We start from the raw sequence: 22,202 nt of genomic DNA, 5'->3' as shown, positions 1-22,202 counted from the left end.
TAACCTTTACAATTGTAGCTGCAGGATTGCTGAAGCTGTCGGTCCAGACGTGTACATGTGGTTGTCTAGCTAACTGGGCAATGCCGGAACGGAACCATAACGTTAAAAGTTGAACAAAAATGTGTGAAGTTTGCCGTATACGATCATAATGAAAGCTTCGTATATAGGCCTAGATGTCTAGGCCTATACGGTATGTTCTCTTTGTTGGTTGGTTGGTTTTGCGGAGACCCATTTGTATGTATTAAATTGCTGACTGCTAGTAGTTTGGGGAAGAGTAACTGCGACCAGCAGCCCCAACGTACAACGTACAGTGTTGGGGCTGCGCCGTTTTGGCCTCAATATTTTAATGTTGTACCAATCGGGTGCCGTTCCGGCGCTGTATTTCCTTAATTTTTCAACAAAAACTACTGGGAATACTTACATGGGTGGACTAAACCTAAATGATTCACATCGGCGACTGTTTGATGCATTTCATTGCTTATGATGCAGAAAATGCTGTCTTATAAGGCAAATATCTTCAGCTCACCGATGCTCACTAAAACTCACAATCACTTGCACATGCGCACACAATGCATTCAGTGCAGTGCATTGACAGCTGTATTACTCGCTACATGATGCATATTCACCGTGCGATGATGCATTATTCATATCCTTTTGCGTCCGTAACGTTGACGTCATTGTTTACGCATGCGTAGATGCGTACTGATGGATATACACGTTCAAAATAGCAGCAAAGCTCTCCACTAGGGCAGACCACCTACTCCTAAAAAATGTGGAAAATTATTCAGTTTCCAGATAAATTGGTGAGAAGGACCAAGGCAATGGGGTAGTGTATATTTCATTTTATATTGTCACTGTGTTTATGATGGACATTTAGCCATGGTTTATTTGTGAAGTTGCCGTATATGTGGCAATAGGGAGTTGTTCGTTATTCTCACTTGAACGAAACTGCGGGGTAGCCGCCAGGACCCCGCCGCAGAGCGGCGGGTCTCCGGGGCTAGGGGAAGAGTTCCTTTGATGTACCCCCACTAACCTAGTACCAGGACTACCTCACTTCCTCAGCTTGGGATAACCCTGAAATGATGCATTATAATTATTGCTTACATGTATTTGCTTCCAAAATTCAGCCATCATGCTGCGAGCACCAGCTCTGAAGGCCTGGTCGGCAACACGGCAACTTTTGCTGCCCCAGAGTTCCCGCCTGATCTCCTCGACATCTCCGGCGGCAGAGAAGATAGAAGTTTTTGTCGATGACCAGAGCGTCTTCGTGGAGCCCGGAACAACAGTTCTTCAGGTTTGTATACAACATGGCTGCTCATTAACCCGTTGAGGATGAGTCCCGAGTATACTCGGGCAAGCATCTAAGGGAAATGCGTGTTGTAGCAAAATCAAACCGTGGTCAGTGGGTTAAGGCTTACATTCTATTTCATCTCTTATATATCTAATACATTGTACATTTGTACAATTTCATTCTTACATTCCCGAAAGCAGAATGTTAGCTGACACTTAAGCCAAAAAAAAAAAAATTGTTTGTTTGCCCTTAATTATCAAAACCCAAGAGGGTCGGTAGGTTGTTTTTGTTTTGTTTTGTTTTTAAATACCCTTTTTACCCATGCATGTAATTTTGTAATTTTGGCAGGGCATCTCGTACACTCATCCTTGTGGCAATACGTCAAGTTCTAGTTCAACTTTGTACAGGATGTGGCGCAAGTTTAATGCACTCAAAACTCCAAGGGATTCATTCAAATGTAGGTCTTGCCAGGGCCCGATGGGCAAGGCAGAAACACTCAGTGTCACTGCACTGACAAACACTTATAACGTTCATTTTTTTTGTTAAATTTTGCAAACAGCTCCAAAAAAAGTACCTTCCAGTGAGATGCTGGCAACTGAACTCCAAACAGTTTTGGTGCTATGACAGCTGGTAACAGATGCTGCAAAAGTAGCCATCTTGGCATGCAGTCGCGCTGCCCTGCGCTGCGGCCGGTATAGCTAGCTACCGCACTACCTATGCACGTGAGCCAAAAAGGTAGCTAGCATGCAATGCATGCTACCGCGCTACCTATGCACGTGAGCCGAAAAGGTAGCTAGCATGCAATGCATGCTATAAAACGTAGCCTGCGGCCCCGCGCGGCCCGAACACGATTACGACAGGTCGATGAGATGAAAAAACATTTTTAGACTTTTTTTTTCATTCTTTCTTTAGTTTTAAATGGATAATTTTGGGTTTAAAACCGTTCACAAATTTGCAGAAGATTAAATTTGTGGAAAAAAATAAACTTGAAAGAGCAAAAAAAAAAAAAAACCTACCCGAAATTTCCGTGATTTTCGTTTGGCATGAAGGGCAGACAAGCCATTTTTTTTTTTTTTTTTTTTGGGGGGGGGGGGCCTTATGATGCTGTTTTCATATTAATTCAGGTAATGAGATTAATGTCAAGGAAGGGTACGTGAATACTTTTCCTTTGTGGGTTGTAAAGCAATTTCTAGCGTTCAAGTCACATATTTTCATCATAGATATAATTTAGAAACAAATATAAAATACAACTTTTCCATTCCCATTGATGAATTACATGTTTGTCTTCTTCCCTATTACAATTTTACACAAATCTCCATCTTCCAATACAGGCATGTGCAGAAGTAGGTGTAGAGATTCCAAGGTTCTGTTACCATGAGAGGCTATCTGTGGCTGGAAACTGCCGGATGTGCTTGGTGGAAGTAGAGAAATCTGCCAAGGTAAGTTAATGCTCACTAAGAAGTTATGAGATAAGACTTATGATGCACACCATTAAGTCGATCCCACTGAAACAGGTTTATGTATTACATCGGATACCTTTCAGTCGATCTCTTTGGAAGGAAAGATAACACTATAAAGCAGTCTGGTATGGAATGCAGAGGTGATGATGTGTTGTGATGTAATTGTGCATGTTAGTAATAATTGTCTTTGCCAAGCAAGATATGATTGTAGTGCACAGTTTTATACATCAGAATCACTCCATTCTGTCAGCTCAGATGCACCCATGTTATACACTGTATGGATATAAAACCATCCTCTTGGCAAAGAAAAAGTTAGAGTGCAAAAAAAAATGTTCAGAAGGTATTTGTTGCTGTAAATGAATTCATGTAATTTGTCGTGAAAACAGAGGAAACCACAAAGACACTTCACAGGCAAGAGGTTATACCTGATGTACTCCCAGTTTTGTCAGTATCCAGCTGTTGCTTGATAAATCTCATATTCAGGAGTGAAGACAGAGCAAACATTAATAAGGAGATATAAAAACCATGAAGTGTGTACTTAGCCTCTTCTCCAGGTGTCATTAAAAATGAAGTTGCCAGTAATCTTAGAGATGAATGAAGATGCCATAAACTCTGAATCTCACAGTTTGGTTATAAGTGATAGGTTAAAGGTGCCTTTCATTTGTGTCTGTGTATGTGCAGCCCGTTGCAGCCTGTGCAATGCCTGTCATGAAGGGATGGCGAATCAAGACCAATTCTGAGATGACGAGGAAGGCGCGGGAAGGAGTCATGGAGTTTCTCCTGGTCAACCACCCACTGGACTGCCCCATCTGTGACCAGGGAGGGGAATGTGACCTTCAGGTACACTCTCCTCATTACTTGCCATTAAGGAAGCTGTGTGTGTGTGTGTGTGTGTGTGTGTGTGTGTGTGTGTGTGTGTTTCATTTCATTGCATTTTATTAGTTTTTTTTATTTTTTATACACATCTGATCAAACATTATCATGAAGAATTGTAGAACAGTACATTCTATAAAACATACATGTAGGAATGATACAGGAAAAGTACTTTAACATTTTGACAAAAGACATTGCACGACCATATGTCTTGAATTCTGAAGGCCCATCCCAAAATTTGCAGCTAAAGATGATCATGTTAAAGCAATGTGAAAACTAGTAAGGACAATGAAAAGACACTTGAGAAGGCAAAAGTATGTGTAGTGGGGTACATGTACATACACATTTTAAATGACAACTGTTGGAAGAACTGCAGTAGACTTGTTAAACTGGGAGCAAAGGGACACAGATCAAGAGAAAACTTAAATCATGTAAACGATTACAAGTGTTAACAAACATAAATCTCATACTATGTCTGTATTGTGCACTCATTTTTGCATTAAATTCTCATTTTACACTTCCTGAAGGAGATGATCATTTAAGACCTCTGCTCAAAATATGTCAATACATTATGCTCACATTTGATTATCAAGGACTTCATAGAAAGTGGAGAGAATATTTCTGAAATGGTATATGAATTACTATGCAAATTTTGAGTTGACATGGATAGCTAGAATTTGCTAAAACCTACACCTAGTGATTATAAAATGTTTGTGTCATAAATAGCATGCTGCAGAGTATTGTTTGTCTGCAGACCACCAGCACATTCATCAACATGCTTGTATAAGATATCAAAAGTCATCTCCGCTTTTCCTTGTATTGCCAACAGGACCAATCCCTGGCATTTGGGAGCGACAGGAGTCGGTTTGTTGACAACCAGTTCTCGGGGAAGCGGGCTGTGGAGGACAAGAATGTGGGCCCCCTAATCAAGACCATCATGACAAGGTGTATTCATTGCACTCGCTGCATCAGGTGAGAAAACATTGCTCTTCTGTGATTCTGGGTGAGATTTTACAGGACACTATCACTGTGTTTCCAGAGTAATCCATGTTTTGTTTTGTTTGCTTTTTAACCAGCATCTCATATCATGAAATTAATCAATGAGCCTCACTCAATGTATGAATTAAAAGTAGATGTGTACATTTATCACTTTTCTTGATTGCCATTTTGTTACCATGAGTTTTGATGTCGCTGCCTTTCCCAGAGGAAATTAGTGAAAAACTAAGTAATTCAGAACTATGGACGTGTGAAATCTATCAGTCTATTTTCCCTTCCAACTCAATGCAATTTTTGTTACAACAAATACAGTACTTTGCTTTAACCTGTTGAGGATGAGTCCCGAGTATACTCGGGCAAGTGTCTATGGAAAATGTGTTTTGCAGCAAAATCAAACCATCCTCAACGGGTTAACATGCATACCCCACTCACCAGTACTCTTGTATACTCCCCTAAGTAAGCCCCAAATAAGTTTTGAATAGATACAAGCTTTTTGAGTAGCGTACCCAGAACACTTTGGCTACTTTGCATGTTTGGTTCCTTACATGTCATTTGATCATGGCTCCATCATGGTCGCATTCTTGTGCCATACTCAACTTTTGTAACAGACTTATTTGTGGAGTTCGTCATCAGCATCCTAATGATCCACTGCTTATTTATGTTATTATCGTTTTGATTCTGGATCCATCATATCAAGTTTCATAACAGACTTGTACATGTGGAGTTTGTTAGCATCACAGCAACAATGATTTCTTACTCCTTCATGTTATTTTTGTCCCTAAAGATTTGCCAGTGAGGTTGCTGGTGTTGATGATCTTGGAACCACAGGAAGGGGAGGTGATATGCAGGTACTGGTTGTGAGAAGAAAAAATCATTGAAACAGATGAAGAGGTGGATCACAAAATGAGTTCACTCCATTTTTGTAAATTTTAGATATTTGCAGTTAATATTGCTACAAGACAAAGAAAATGACAAGAAAAGATGGAATGTTTTGAATAATAAATCTTAATAATATTCCTTGTTATACAATGCAACAAGTGAGGTATCACTGGAAATGTTTTATTTTGCTCTATCTGACGATGGACTTAAAAATGTTAGGAAATGGCTCTTAATCTGCTTTGCAATTAAAATCTTCAAATTGCTGAAATCATATAGAGACATAATGAAGAGAAAAAAGGAGATAAATAGATACTGCTTGTGTGTTGTCTATGCTTTATTATATGTTTTGTGATTATAGTATTTCACAAATTTATACTTGTTAGCCAATTTCAGGGGTGGTTGACTTTAGACCGCAAACCATAGTTACGGAGTGAGAAATGAGTATTTTCCCCTTTTTAGAAGAAAAGATTCTAACATTCGAGACAGTATGCAGCACATCGATTCGATAATTTTGCAGTGTTTCTTTGATATTTTGCTTTGCAATGTATTGTCTTTTTCAATAGGTTGGAACATACATTGAAAAGATGTTTGCCTCTGAGCTATCAGGAAATGTCATCGGTAAGATATGTTTGATTTCTGTGCTTTCCATTGTGCCCACCTGTGTCTCCTCTTCCAAACACTTTCAAATTATTAGAGTTCATGTACAGATAGAATATGTTGTGAGGAGAGTATGGTGGTTACACTTGTGACACATGGGTATGTTGTGAACTTTCAGGATTATAACATTGATACAAGATATATCTTCCCTAGAAAATGCTGCTTTGCAATTTGTTGTTCTGTTAAGTATATCACGTGGTGCTGAACATGGAGCCTTAATATACGTAGTAGTCAAATATGCCTAAGCGGCCACCCGTTTATAGCAGCCACCTGCCATATACATCCACTAAAGAAAAAAATCACTCTGAGAGAAAAGCCATGTTAAAGACCCTGTCTATTGTGGCCACCTTTTTGTCTCCCTTGGATGGCCACTAGAGACAGGTTTAGCTGTATTTCATGTGTTTGTGACATAACAGTTGAGTATTTACAGTGTGACATGTATAATTGTTTTGGAGCCATAGTCTCATAAATTACCTGCAGAAACTACTGAATGGCTACTTGATGTGGATAGGTTGAATTGAATAGAAGAAAAAATTAAACAGAAGCATAGATGTGTAACTGAATGAACAAAGATAAGGTTTCAAATGTCTCGTGCCTCAGATCTATGTCCCGTGGGAGCGCTGACGTCAAAGCCGTACGCCTTCACCGCTCGTCCGTGGGAGACGCGCAAGATCGACTCAGTGGATGTGATGGACGCTGTGGGAAGCAACATCGTGGTTAGCACAAGGTCGGGAGAGGTCATGAGAATTCTGCCACGGATGAATGAGGTAAGTTGGTTCAGTTCATCAGTTTATTTCTTCTCAACTAAATCATAATCATGTCAGGACCTCACTGTCTCAAAACATCATTGAAATTTAAGGAGAATTCTTGACCAGAAATATCTTGATTTCAATAAAAGACAATCAGCAAGCACTAAAATGAAAGAATGGGAATAAAGATAACGAAGTACTGAAATTTTAAAGATTAGCTAATTTCACAAAACAGATCCCAAAACAGTTGATATGAATATATTCAAATCAGTGAGCTGATGATGTTATCACCTCACAATTGTAAAGCTAAACGGAAGTAGGATGAAGGTACATGATATGTTTTCATGAACCAATAAATATCTGTAAAATGATATGATATACAGTCAAGCCTGCTTTTGTAACCACTTGTCTATAAGGACCAACTGTCCAGTAAGACCACCAAAATTTGCTTTCTCTTTAGAGCACAGTCCATGTTCATTAACCTGTCTAGAAAGGCCACCTACACAAGGAAACCTCTTCTGCCTCCCTCGGGTGGTCTTTACAAACAGGCGTATCTGTATGTCTCTAATTATGCCAAAAGAGAGAGTGTGTGTGTGTGTGTGTGTGTGTGTGTGTGTGTGTGTGTGTGTGTGTGTGTTGGGAGGTTTTTATTTTCGTGAATTTCGAGAGTCAGATGCTATTCGCGAATTTAAAGACACACAAAATTATTGACTCACATCCTGATATGAATGTGACATGCACATATACATTTCTCCATTCAGTACTGTACTCCACGATTGCGAATTTAACCACTTGTGAAATCATCGGAAAGTCTGATTCACAAAAATTTAGACTTGCTAAATATATGGCGTATACAGTAAAAGAGACCTCCATTGTATTCCAATTTTCGCCATCTCCAGGACATCAACGAGGAGTGGCTGTCGGACAAGAGCAGGTTCGCCTACGACGGCCTCAAGCGGCAGAGACTGACCGTTCCCATGGTGAAGAATGAGGAGGGCAACCTCACCCCAACTGACTGGGAGGAAGCACTGACCAAGGTGGCGTCCGAGGTAAGACCCTTCATCCTCGGTCAAACGGCCTGTGCAATGCCAAAATGTTGGCAGCACTGCAATGCAAATGCATGTTATAAGGTAAAACATACTTCTTGTACACCTGCGGAATCGACAAATTTCGCTCCAAAATGTACACGTATGTCTAAGAAATGTGTGGAATAATGCTGTGATAACAAGATATTTGTTGGGTAACGACTAAAGCTATATTCATTTTGCCATATAGGTGATGATCAGGGTGTCATAGATCAACAAAAGTCAACATCCATTTGCATTGCTCAAGTCTGTTAAGAGCGAAATCGCTGTGAGATGTGAACAGTTTCGTAGTGAATACCCTAATTACAAAGTAACATGTCTTTCGCCCCCGACAGTGCAGTACAGTTATCTCCTTGATATGCTCTCCGCACCACCTACATGTTTTATTATACACCCGCCAAACGAAGTTTGAAGGGGGTATATAGGAATCAGCAGACGGTCGGGCGGTCAGTCGGGCGGTCGGTCGGGCGGTCGGGCGGTCGGGCGGTCGGTCCGTTGCAAATCTTGCGTCGCGAACTACTTCCTCAGTTTTCAACCGATTCCCATAAAACTTGGCACAGATGTGTGCCTTGGGTTGTAGATGTGCAAGACGTATTTTTTGACAGTACCCAAAAGTACGTTGCCATGGTAACGGCATATTATGGGCAAAAATGGGTACAAATCTTGCGTCGCGAACTCCTCCCACAGTTTTTGATCAAATTTTATGAAATTAGGTACAGATGTTCATCTGAATATGTTAATGTGCAAGACATATATTTCTGCAGTGGCAAAAAGTGCGTTGCCATGGTAACGGCATGTTATTGGTAAAATATAGGGCAAAATGCTTCATGGCAAAACTGCTTCATCAGTGTTCTTCCAATTCTCATGGAATTCATATTGAATGTTTGTCTTAGGATATAGGTCAGCATGACACATTTCTTGACAGTGACAAAAAGTATGTTGCCATGGTAACAGCTCACATATTATGAGCCAAAATGATGGAAAATTTTGTGTTGCAAACTACTTCCTCAGTTTTTGCCCAATTTCCATGAAACTTGGTACAGATGTGTGCCTTTGGTTGTAGATGTGCAAGACGCATTTTTTGACAGTACCCGAAAGTACGTTGCCATGGTAACGGCATATTAATGGCAGAAGATCAAGGAAAGATCTTGCTGATTTAACTACTTCCTCAGTTTTTTGACCAAAGCTTATGAAATGTGGCACACACCTTGATCTTGGTGGGAAGATGTGGAAGACATATTTTTCGGACGTGTGGGAAGCTGCATTGCCATGGTAACGGCATATAAATGGCAGAAGATCAAGGAAAGATCTTGCGGATTGAACTACTTCCTCTGTATTCGACTGAAGCTCATGAAATGTGGCACACACATTGGTCTTGGTGGGAAGATGTGCAAGACATATTTTTTGGACGTGTCAGAAGCTGCGTTGCCATGGTAACGGCATATCAATGGCGGAAGATCAAGGAAAGATCTTGTGGATTGAACTACTTCCTCAGTTTTTGACAAAAGCTTATGAAATGTGGCACACACAATAGTCTTGGTGGGAAGATGTGCAAGACATATTTTTCGGACGTGTCGGAAGCTGCGTTGCCATGGTAACGGCATTTAAATGGCAGAAGATCAAGGAAAGATCATTCCTTGGGTAAGACTGTCGTCACGGGGCGGGGGTATTAATCACCTTAAGTGATATTTCTAGTTTGCAGTGTTTTGGCACAAAATTGTCATTAGGTTGATATGTTTGCAATTATGAAAGGTACCAATTCATATTCATTTTCTTTCAGCTGACTGGGGTTGATGGGAGTCAGGTTGCAGCCATTGCTGGTGGCCAGGTGGATGCTGAGGTAAGGACAAAAGGACCACTAGAAGGGGAAAAAATGAACAATGTTTTAAGTTAGAAAGCATGGTATTAATGATTGTATGAGTAGCAGTGCCCAGTTTATAGTTAATTTGATTAAATTTGGCTTATGAATATGCTGTGGCAGTGTTATTCATTTTTATGACCTTAAAATTTTGCATGCAGTGGAAGTAAAAGTAAAAGCGTTACACCTCCAGGGCCAAAGTAAAGGACAAGTTCACCTTCTTAGACATGTGGGTTGAGTAGATGCAGCAATATTAGTAGAACACATCAGTGAGAGTTTGAGCAAAATCGGACAATCCCTTAAGAAGTTATGAATTTTTGAAGTTTCTGCTCAGTCACGGCTGGATGAAAAGACTACTATAGCTTGTGATGTCACATGAGTACAACGATATAAAGAAAGAATAAAGAAAATTCAACATATTTCCATTTTTCTCCCATAACAAAAGAACACTCGACTTCTCTCTTTCAGAAGGCAGGGGGAATAATATTACCCTTAACATACGTCAGTAGCAAGTCGAAGAACTGTGCACTTTATTCAAAAAGTAAAATTTTGTGAAATTCTCTTTTTATTTTCCTCATATAGTTGTACGCATGTGACATCATACACTGTAGTAGTCTTCTCTTCCAGCAGTGACTGCAGAGATACTTAAAATATTCGTAACTTTTGAAAGGATTGTCCAATTTCCTCAAACTTTCACTGATGTGTTCTACTAATATTGCTGCATTCTCTCAATCCTTATGCATATGAAGGTGGACTTGTCCTTTAAGAAATTCACTCAAATACAGTAGATGGACTGACATGAGCTGTAACTGAAAAATTGACTGAGTGGCAGCTTGGTGTGTGTTAGTGGTCAAGGATAAACTGTCAGAGTGAAGTTTGAAATATTTCTTCAAAGAAAAATGCTCAGAATGTATAATGTTATGGGATTTATTTGTTAAAGGATATACTGTGACATATTCATTGTATGGATCATGAAGATTTGATACTATATAGTGTGTCTCAAAATCTGTAAAATTACCAGCTTAACAAAGAATAGTACACACAGCTACCATTAATCATGTTTGTTAGTTTGAGTTGATTAATCTAAGTTCATTAACATAAATGATCAATGAAACCTGTTAACAGTGTATTTTAAGCTGAGAAAGTACGGGAGTGTGCTTGCTGAACACATGTAGTATTATTTAATTGTGAATATAAGAAATATGAATGCATACATACCAAAGGTCAAGATGTGTGAAAAAATGTATCAAATAGCATCATGCAATTTATATGACTGCTATTGTTTATCCCCTGCAGGCACTAGTTGCTCTCAAAGATCTACTCAACAGACTTGGATCTGAGGGTCTTTGCACAGAAGAAACTTTTCCCATGGACGCAGCAGGGTCAGTTCCATCTACAACATTGATCATGACATTTATGTTAATGTAGGGCAGTTTGTTGATCAGTTGCAGTAATCATGATGCTTTCACCTGGAAACAGACATCCCCTAGATGATAAATATCATGACTGCAATGTACAACTTGATGATGAAAATGATGTACAACTTGATGTTGAAGATAATGTGCAACTTGATGTTGAAGATAATGTGCAACTTGATGTTGAAAATGATGTACAACTTATTACTGTACTTCTAATCGAGAATTGCTCTTCCTTGAGTGAAATGCGTTCTCAACCTCCGCATGACTGATGCGTGATCTTTAACCAGCAAAATACTTGCTCTTTCTAAGGGATGAGGCAGCTAGAACAGAAGTACCATATTCCTGTTAACTTATAATGATGAATCAAGAAGAACATTGGATTTATCAGAATTGGTAATGAAAGATAGTTCAAGAGAACTTGCCAAATGGAGGTACTTTAAATGGCTAGACTGCATTGAGTGCTGGTATCTGTATGTGAATTACTCCCAATCCAGAACTGACCTGCGCTCCAACTACCTGCTGAACACCAGCATCGCAGGAGTGGAGGAGGCAGACCTGGTCCTATTGGTAGGGACCAATCCTCGGTATGAGGCCCCGCTCTTCAACGCCCGCATCCGCAAGAGCTGGATCCACAACGACCTCCAGGTGGCGATGGTGGGCCCCAAGGTGGACCTCACGTATGACTACCAGGTAGGATCACCTTGCTTCTTGTCTCCAAAGAAAGTTTTATCTTGACTATCAAAGCCCTTTGATTCAATACAGTGTCTTTGCTAAACTGGTGTATGAATATTTCTTGAATAGTAGGTTCTACTCATTTCTCCTCTCGTGTTTTCTGTAACTCTTTGTGTATCATTGTCACGGTGACCTACATTCTCTTTGCCATGTATGATCATATTTGTTAATTTACCTCCAGTATTATATTCATAACCTTGATAATTGCTAATATAGAATGATACTTAGTATTACCATTACTATTAATAGAAGTAGTGGTATTATTATTGTCAGTATTATCAGTTTTATTAGTATCATTATCATGATCATCATCTTCATCATCGTCATCATCACCATCATCACCATCATCACCATCATCACCATCATCACCATCTTCACCATCATCACCATCTTCACCATCATCACCATCATCATCACCACCATCATCATCACCATCACCATCACCATCATCATCATCATCATCATCATCATCATCATCATCATCATCATCATCATCATGATTACATCGTAATCGGTTGGTCCCCTCCTTTCTCAATCTGTTTTTCACCAATCATTCCTGTACAGCATGTGGGAGAATCCGTGGCAGTCCTGGAGCAGCTGGCAAACGGCTCCCACCCGTTCTCCAAGACCCTCAAGGCAGCCAAGAACCCCATGATCGTGGTCGGGAGCGGTGCCCTCCAGCGAGAGGACGGAGCGGCCATCCACGCCGCCGTGTCTTCCCTCGCTCACAGCGCCAGGGTCAGCAGCAGTGCCTCCGAGAACTGGAAGGTTCTCAATGTATTGCACAGGGTGAGATCTCTTTGCTCTTTTTTGCTGATGGATCCACTATGGGTAATGATTATGACCCGCATGAAGGGGGAAAAAAAATATGTACATATGCACTTATACACAAACATACATACATAAAATGTACTTTGAAAGCACTGCATACAAGAATACAAATATCTCCTACATTAAGAGATGGGACCCACCTTTTATTAGGACCACTTTGTTTTACTTCTTTATTGGATATCTTAGCCATTTCAAAACTGATTTCGCTCACATTAACTTTTAATTCCTTGTAGAATTGTATGCCCTTTAATATTTCATATAAGTGGTTTCTTATTAACATGCAAAAAAAAATAAAAGATCTGAATCCCTGTCTCAATCACAAACTATACCATCCCTTTAACCCTAAAAAGACTGGGGGGGGGGGGGGCTAAAAGGCCCCGCCCCCTCGACATTTTGCGCGATTACTCTGCAACACGCAATGCTCTCGCCGCAATGCTCTATGACTTTTTCTTTCGAGTTTCCTGCACATTTTGACACCAAATTTTTGATGCCCGGGGGTATGGTTCTCAAGTTACATAACTTTTTGTAGATGCACGTGAGGCCGAACATGGCTCAAAAATGTGATTTTGTGTACAAAGTCAATGCAAATTGAGTTTTTTCACATGGTTCATATAAATATACTTATTTTTACTCTCAATGGCTAAAATTAATTTGTTTTAGGAGTATTATGCTTCAAAAAGTGTCTGCCACAAATTTTGTTCAAAAAAACAACAAAAACAAAAGGTCATAAAAACAAAGAAATACATAAGAAATTCATAAAACAATAAAATAGATAAGAAATTAATTTTGATACCGAATTTTTTTTCAAGTACATTTGCTAAGAATGCCACAAAGAATAATTAGACGAAAAATGAGCACTTTTGGAGCTTTATTTACTGATTTAGACCAAAGAGTCTGATTTCTTGCATAAATTAGCATAATTAATCAAAATGAAATAAAAGAAGACTATTTTGTAAAATTTAAATGTACGATCTTGTAGATTACATCGCACACTACCATTGTGCAAATTTCCGTGGCGATCGCGCGATCCACGGCCGAGATCTTAAGGCGGGGCCCTTTAGGCCCCCCCCCCCCCCCCCCCCCCCCCAGTCTTTCGAGCTACCAAAATAGCCCAGTCTTTTTAGGGTTAACATTCTATTGTGGACTCAGTAATTTAAAACTTTATGTAATCTTTTATGTAGCTGTAAGTTTGAATGTAGCTGTTAAGTTTGAATGAATAGTTAGATGGCAAATATACCTTTCAAAATAAGATGAAGTATTATCAAAACAAGAAACAAAGTGAGCTAGGATTTGCTTTATTCATCACCATTGGCCTAACTGTATTGTCAAGCTATGGGTGCTGTACATTTTCTAAGACTTAAGAAACACATCCTCCATTATGTGAAAGTTGTTAGGATTGATGATAATGATTAAAACCAGAAAGTTCTCATATTCTGCCACTTGTGCAAGTACTGTGCTTGACCTTTCTTCATGCATAAAGGGGAAATCTGCCTTGAAAATTAGTTTATGTGAATAAAAGCAGAAAGATGAGAGGGACAGGACAGTGAAAGTTTGAGCAAAATCTGATCAGAACAGATATTTTGAAGTTGTGATCAATCATACTCAAATTGGCACGCACAAATTGATCACATGAAGACATTTCCTCAGTGTAAACCACTGCATGACTGCTACGTTGTATGCTAGGTTGCCAGCCAAGTAGCTGCTCTGGACCTGGGCTACAGGCCCGGTGTGGACTACATCCGCGAGAACAAGCCCAAGGTCCTGTTCCTACTTGGAGCTGACGAGGGAACAATCACAAGGGCTGACCTTCCCAAGGACTGCTTTGTGGTGTACCAAGGTTAGTCCACATCAATGTGTCCTTTGCGTACCTCTTGTTGTTAGCATTATACAGACACCAAATGATATGGGCGGGACTAGGTTTGTGTAGCCAGAATACCAAATGCCAATGCCAGCTTAAAGGCAAGGTGTCTTCACTCTAAATCACAGCTGAACTCCTCTAAAACTTTTATGATGATGTAACAGCATTCACCCAGATTTAGGATCAGAAATACCATTTATGAAGTTATTTTTGTTTCGTACTTTTATGGAATATTAATAGGTCCCAAGACAGACATGTTGTAGAAGCTTCAAGTTCTAGCATACTCTTTCTTCATTTCGGAATGTAGCACTTGTCAAAATAGATGACAATGATCTTCCAGTTTCCTGTTTGTCACTTAATCTGGATGTTTCTTTTGTAAACTTCTTGGTTCGGTTTTAGGTAAAACAATTTGCATGTTTTCATTTCCCTTTCTCTTTAGTTACTAATCAGAAACTGTGATGATGTTAAAACAATTGTATCATATCACTGTGTATATTGAGTTGTGCAGGAGTCTAGAATAAGAATTCTACATGTATTCAGAATCATTATTAACCTGTCTGATTGTGCTTGTCAGGTCACCATGGTGATGCAGGAGCCACCATGGCTGATGTTGTCCTTCCGGGGGCAGCCTACACAGAGAAGACAGCCACTTATATCAACACAGAGGGCCGGGCACAGCAAACCAGGTTAGTAACACAGTCAACATATTTTGAGCTGCCAGAACTTATGTTGTAATAGGGGACTGATATGCAGACTCAATATATAAACACTTGAAATTTGGAACATGTTATAACAATTGTATATTGTTCATGCAAGGGCCTCCATGAATATTAGTGTTTAACTAACTGATGGAGCCACCATGTGAAAATAAGGCAAATTGAATGAATGAATGAGTGAATGAATGAATGAATGAATGAATGAATGAATGAATGAATGAATGAATGAATGAATGAATGAATGAATGAATGAATGAATGAAAGAATGAATGACATATTGTGAGTTTGTCTGTGAGCTATTTCGCAACCCTATAGTGAGTACTGGAAAACTCTTCCAACCTGATTTGGGAATGAGAGAGCAATGTGGAATTATGCCGTTTTAGTAAGAGCAAAAAAGTCTAGAACCTGTATTAACAGCCATTATCAAAGGGAACATGTGCTTCTTGAATCACACAACACTACAAACAAATTAAGAAATGTTACCTCTACAGGTGTAATGAAAAGTTAACGAAAGGAGAAGATTTGATCAACATTCCAGTGATAATGAAATTTTGAATCTCCACCGAAAATGCACTCTTCAGTAGATATTTAATTACCTAGTTGATCATAACTGTTTTTGAGTGACAGACATTTTGATGTTCCTTTTCATTTAGCACTTCCTTCATCTCCAGAAATTAACATTGTCAGCAAAATTTATGAGATTTTGGTGGGGGTATGTGAAATTTATGAAGATTTGTCTTGTAATTTTCCCAGTGGCAAATCACATAATGGAATAGAGCTATGTGATTGTTAAAGAATTGAATGCGAACTAAACAAGTATTGTCTCCTATTTTGACCCCCAGGTTAGCGGTCAGTCCTCCAGGCTTTGCCCGTGAAGACTGGAAGATACTCAGGGCTCTGTCTGAGGTGAGTAGGTGGTCAGTTCAGGCCATACCTAGCACAGAGAGACAATTTTTTGTTTGTTTATTTGCATGTTCTTTTCATGTAAGTACACACTTTGGCATTGCTCTTTGCACCAACTTTAATGTGGACTATGCAATGACAATTACAATAACAATTTGATGATCCCATGTCACCATAACTGGTATTGTGGATATCCAGTTACGTTTCACAAGAATAACATGCTCTATGACTGGTGTTCTAATGTAAGATCAAGTGTATTTACACATTTCAACAGTTAAGATGTCTTCAGGAATGAAAGAGTGTTGAGAAAGAGAGAGAGAGAGATGTAGACAAAAACCCCAAGGACAACAAAAGAGATAGTCATAGAGATGAAACAAATTTTGTGCTGCAGGCTGACAAGCATTTGTCTGTTCTGTGTGGGGTGAAGAGTGGTACAGGCCACTCCTGTTGTGAGGAACAGCAGTGTTCTTTCATATATTTTTTTCATATAGCTGAACAAACCAAGCATTTAAAGAAATGTGAATATTGATTCTGGGATCAAATTTTTTACTTTGTTGTCATGAAATTTCATTATAGCCGTGTTCATTATAATGGCAGTGCACTGTATGAGGAGAGGGAAGTGTGAATGTTTCCAAAGTTGTCGTAGAAAAATGTGTATTCTTCTGATCATATCAAAGTTCCATTCATAAACCAGTTGATATCAAACACCAAACATCTTTCTCCCCCTTCTAACAGGTCGCTGGTCAGCAGCTTCCATATGATGACATCCAGGAAGTCAGGGACAGGCTTAGTGAGGTCTCTCCAAACCTGACACGCTATGGTGATGTGGAGGAGGCCAATTTCTTTGAACAGTCCCAAGTGCTTGGCAAGGTAAGGCAGCAGCATTTACTGATAGATCACTTAACTCTTCTTGGCTTGTGTAAATAAGTTACCAGGGCCATTTCATGTTTTCTTTTCTTTCTTTCCTTTTTATGCCTCCGCCAACGAAGTGGCCAGAGGCATTATGTTTTCGGGTCGTCCGTCCGTACGTCCGTCCGTACGTCCGTCCGTCCCGTTTTGTTTTTGTCGATATCTCAAGAACCGTGTGGTGGTTTTACATGTACATCAAACTTGGTATGAGGGTATAACCTGGGGGGATAATACTTTATTTAGATTTTAGGGTCACGGGGTCAAAGGTCACAGGTTATTTTGTGAAAAAAGGTTGAAATTTCATGTTTTTCTCCATATCTCGCAAATGGTTCAAGGTATCTTCATGGAACTTGTATATATGCATGTACCAATGGGCAGTGATTATCTAGGGAAGTTGGGGGTCATGGGTCAAAGGTCAGGGGTCAAAGGTCAAGGTCAACTCCTCAAAATATCACTACTTTCCTTATATTTATGCAATGCCTGAAGGATTTTTTTTTTTTAACTTGATGTATGCATGTATAACCCAATATATATTCTGTGGGAAGTTTCTTGCCAAAAGGTCAAAGGTCAAGTGAAAGTGCTAAATTGCACTTCTTCCTCCATATCTCAAAAGTAACTCAAGGTATTATCATGAAACTTACATATTTGTGCATGTTCTACCTAACAGTGATTCTCTTTGGAACTGTGAGGTCAAAGGTCAAAGGCCAGGTTTAGATAATACTATTTTACCATTTGATACTGAAATTATACTTTTTCTCAATACCTTGAAAATTACTCAATGCATAAACTTATAAAAGGGTCAAAAGTCAAGTAAAAATCATCAGTTCCCCCAAATACCTGCACTCTGACGTTTTAATCATTCATCCAATTGAACCTAGTTCTAGGAAAGTGAACATTCAGCACATTTGTGGCAAACCTGTCATTTTAATATTTTGCCAATTGTGTGAAACTGTCATCACACATTGTCAAGACATTGTACTATAGACCTATTAGGAGAACCATGCATTATTGCGGAGGCATACACCAGTCGCCGTAGCGACATTTCTAGTTTCATCTTGTAACAGTTCTATGTTAAATCATATGAATTACATGAACCATTTTATTTTCTTTGTCTCTGTTTTTTATCATTCCTCTAATTCTTGCAGTTTGTATGAATACAGATCATTTCACACAAATGAATTTACTTGATGATTTATTTTGCACTGTAAAATGTAATTCAATTTTCGGACCAGTTTTTAATGCTATGCTTATTGTCTCATCATATTTATCATACGATCAGGATTAGTCTGCTGTGAAGAGTTAAAGGTTTATGTACTTGTTCATGTTGCATGTGTTTTGAAATAGCTTCATTCGAACTTTAATCTTAGATATGAGACGTGTGAACATGATGTATCCAACTATTGAGATGAGTATACTATACTAGATGGTGTCAAAAAAGAAGGGTATGGTCAAGCAGTTTTGACTTTATGCTGCACATTGTGTCACCATCCACAGACGGTCAGTGCCAAGCTGTCCGATGCTCCCCTCCAAGTCCGGCAGACTGCCCTACAAGACTTCTACATGACAGATGCCATCAGCCGAGCATCCCAGACCATGGCTAAGTGTGTCCAGGCTGCAACACAAGCATCGCAGAAGAAATAGCCGAAAGGCAACTTTTTGCCCCCGAAAGCATGGAGTGCCCCACCCACATCATCAAAGCCGAACTGCATCATTTAGAGAACTTTGCTTAAAAAAGTTGTAACCGGTATAGCTTGAGATGAAATCATGTGGTCGACTCTTGCTACCTTTAAAGTCAATGCTTCCTCTAGCTTCAATTCTGATAGGGCCAACATGCGCAAACATTGTCTTTGCAGACCTAAGGTTAAGCAGCTACCAGCCATGATCTCAACTGTCTGATCTATAAAGCAAGCTTGACGCTCAGAGCAATGATGCTCAGTGACAATTACCATAAGTCGCCACTACCAAGTGATGCATAGAGCATGTCCATCGCACTACCAAAGAGTTTTGAAATGTGGGTCGGGCACTGTAAATGATATTGTATATTGAAGAGTGAATTTTAATGCAGCACAGTGGCAAACTATTCTGCATGTGTTACAAACTGCATTAGATACGGATGTCCTACCCTTTCTGCAAGTCTGAAAGATATTAGTCAGTGCTTTCCAGAAAGAAACATGTGATGACAGATACATGATGCCGGTAGGAGCTTCCCTGAATTGTAAATAATGATTACAAACTTATGTTGTGCTGTAATAATCTTGACCTGATTTATCAAATCTCCCAAAGTGATTGTGTGTTTTAAACCACTAGTCATCATTACTGGAATGTACAAGTTAACTTGTATGCTAATGCTCAAAAGTCTCATGCAATTCCTTGTGAGCCATTTAAAGCAATACTTATTTTATTAGCTACAAAAGATGTTTTAAAGTGAATAATTATGGAGTTATTCTATTGCATTTTTGTCCAACACAAGTCCTCTGTGACTTCAAAATAAATTGGTAAATATGCACTGCATAATTGAAACCAAGCAAGTCTTATGGTATTTATTTAGACACTGAATTACCCTGTTAGATACTTAACAAAATATCCTGGTTTTTGTGTGCAAGGTATCTACATTTATAACTGTAATTGGCAAAAAAACACCAAACAAAACAAAATGAGACTGCCCCTTGCTGTTCACCATCAACCACTGTTCAACTACAAAATGCAGATTGCTGCAAGATAATCGAGTTCTGTCAGTAGGTGTATGTGTGTGTGTATGTTCTAAAGCTCAACTTTGGTTCAAATGCTTGTCATACTTGCATACAACAAACAATAAGGCTTGGGAGAGCACTACAGCTGAAAAAAACTGCTGTGGAATTGCCAACGAGCATTGCCAGAGCCAGACCAGAAAAGTGACATTGACGGGAACTTTATCAGTATGTCAGCTCCTCGCGCCCTCCCAGTAATGAGCATTTTGTTGAGTTGGATCTGCACATATTGGATAGATGACGATTCTCATCCACCCCAAGGTGGAATAGTTTTCATGTTCATCTGTCTGTCACATCTCGTACACATACATCTATCTGACGCACAGTTGATCATTGCTTGCTATTTGCCCTTTATGAAAGTTGTCTCATGGTGCCAATGTCAATCTTGAATGCAATACACAACTTTCTCATGTACAGAGACAAAATGCACACTTTGTCAGTTGTACTTTAAGTCATAATTTATTACAGCTTACTGTTTTTTGCAACATACCTAAGAAGCTAACACACACATAGTCCTTTGTTTGACTGCAACAGTTGAATTAAATCTGGGAGTGTCAGTCGTTTGTTGGCATTTCATTTTTCATATCTTTCTGCAAGCTATCTCCCCTTCTTTTTTTTTTTTTTTGGCATGAGAATATGTAAGAGATTAAATACCTTTGGAATCACGATATCTCCTTGTTCTGTCATACATTTCACTTTGGTGATATAGTAGATTTGTATGGCACGGAATAAACTTTATCAAAAGTACTGTGATGGGTTTATGACTCCATGATTTCTTGTACTTGGATGGAGAGTGCTCTTATTAGCTTGACACATTGTTTTCTGATGGGCGGAACCTCTATCAAGCCTATGGTGTGAATTTCATATCGAGCTCAGCCAATCAATATCACAGCCATATGTCGGTAGGAAATATAATTTCTCTAAATATTAGATTTCTGCTGCAGGAGAAGAGTTGTCGGTAGAAAAGTTTTGATCTCCCTCAAATTTGCTGGGCAAAATTTTCTTTCAACCAGTCGTTGATTTTCTGCTTGTTGTCCTTTTTGTTACTCTTGTTGTCTGGTTCGACGCGGTTGTTTGCATTGCTGTTTGGTTGCCCTGTGGATTCCCTGCATATGAGAGGCATATATGAAAAATTTTGTAAAGTGCACTACAGTCACATCATGATTGTAAATATACAGTACATACATGTATATCACAACTGTAAATATACAGCACATTTATGATCATAAATATCATTACGTGGGTACTTACCATGCATATAATTGCAGTGGCGGATCCAGATGGGGGTGCAATGGGCGCATGCCCCCCTTAACCCTTAAGTATTTTGTTAAAACAAAAGAAATAACAAAAAAAGCTGGGGTGTGTGCCCCCCCCCCCTTTAATTTTGTAAAGGCACCTCCCCTTTACGGAATTCCTGGCTCTGCCCCTGTATTGTGGCTGCTTATTGCGACTGGTGTGCTTTTAAGGTTATAAGTATCCTCATAGGCAGATCCACACTAACACCCAAACACTTTCAATATTCTTGTTTTCGATTGCCAAATCTTTGAGGTTGTAGACTTCTAAATGTTTGTCTCGTACATACAAAAAATGATTGTGCACTTCATGATTGTTAATAAGATTCCATCGACAGAAGTAATTGATTGGAATTTAACGAGTCCTACTACTGGCATACATTTAAAAGTGCAGTATCCCATACATTCCATGGTCATGAGACAAAATGCCAAGTATATTCTACTCTAAATGTTTGATGGTAAACTGAGTAGATTTAGTAGATTTCGATTTATTCAACACTTTCAGTAAAAACAGAGGAAAAATACAGAAAATTGACAACACCATACCATAACAAAGAAAAGAATGATCACAATAGGCATCAGTGTAACATTACGAATATACAATACATTTGAAAGTGTTCGGAGACAGAAAGGCTATGCCTTATACATGTATAAAAGTCCTGTCCCCATACTATTTCATTCATAAAATATCAAAATATTGATTGAATACATTTCTTCATGAATTAATACACACATACATACGCGCACACACACACTGACATATTTCATAAGAGAACAGTTTATCACACAATTTCGGCATACTGATTTAAAACATGCAATCTTAATTTTCTTTTAAACACATTCAACGCTGAACTCTGTCTTATTTCAACCGGAATAGCATTCCAAATTTTGGGTCCATTAAAAAATATAGAATTATATGATGGCATGGTTCTAGCATAAGGCAGTGTA

The 22,202-nt window shown here is 39.1% G+C and overlaps 2 protein-coding genes across 2 annotated transcripts in view; one reads left to right on the top strand and one right to left on the bottom strand.

Moving 5' to 3' along the window:
- The first annotated feature begins 1,132 nt into the window (after positions 1-1,132).
- LOC139725602 (NADH-ubiquinone oxidoreductase 75 kDa subunit, mitochondrial-like) lies at positions 1,133-18,899 on the top strand. The gene is made up of 17 exons (XM_071636693.1): positions 1,133-1,294; positions 2,623-2,730; positions 3,433-3,591; positions 4,454-4,596; positions 5,405-5,468; positions 6,063-6,117; positions 6,757-6,923; positions 7,805-7,954; positions 9,771-9,830; positions 11,145-11,230; positions 11,761-11,956; positions 12,563-12,787; positions 14,513-14,666; positions 15,262-15,373; positions 16,246-16,309; positions 17,042-17,176; positions 18,710-18,899. The coding sequence occupies exons 1-17, from the start codon at positions 1,133-1,135 to the stop codon at positions 18,854-18,856; spliced, it is 2,187 nt and encodes a 728-aa protein (XP_071492794.1). The 3' UTR covers positions 18,857-18,899.
- A 2,042-nt stretch (positions 18,900-20,941) lies between these two features.
- LOC139725607 (potassium/sodium hyperpolarization-activated cyclic nucleotide-gated channel 3-like) overlaps positions 20,942-22,202 on the bottom strand; it is a 40,028-nt gene continuing 38,767 nt past the window's right edge. The window contains exon 14 of the mRNA XM_071636696.1: positions 20,942-21,092. Coding sequence (XP_071492797.1) covers positions 20,942-21,092 — 151 coding nt within the window. The remainder of the gene's footprint in view (positions 21,093-22,202) is intronic.

Source organism: Diadema antillarum, unplaced genomic scaffold, assembly GCF_040938485.1.
Source record: "Diadema antillarum isolate AM-2024a unplaced genomic scaffold, OU_Dant_1.0 seq00000051_RagTag, whole genome shotgun sequence".
In the NCBI taxonomy this organism is placed as follows: domain Eukaryota; kingdom Metazoa; phylum Echinodermata; class Echinoidea; order Diadematoida; family Diadematidae; genus Diadema; species Diadema antillarum.
This window is presented reverse-complemented; position numbering and strand designations above follow the sequence as displayed.

What these genes read in the sequence shown, in the direction of transcription:
- LOC139725602 (XM_071636693.1), top strand. Translation starts at nt 1,133, where the DNA reads ATGCTGCGAGCACCAGCTCTGAAGGCCTGGTCGGCAACACGGCAACTT. An exon ending in GCTATCAGGAAATGTCATCG is followed by an intron (nt 6,118 to 6,756) that starts GTAAGATATGTT and finishes CTCGTGCCTCAG; the next exon opens with ATCTATGTCCCGTGGGAGCG. An exon ending in TTCTCAATGTATTGCACAGG is followed by an intron (nt 12,788 to 14,512) that starts GTGAGATCTCTT and finishes GTTGTATGCTAG; the next exon opens with GTTGCCAGCCAAGTAGCTGC.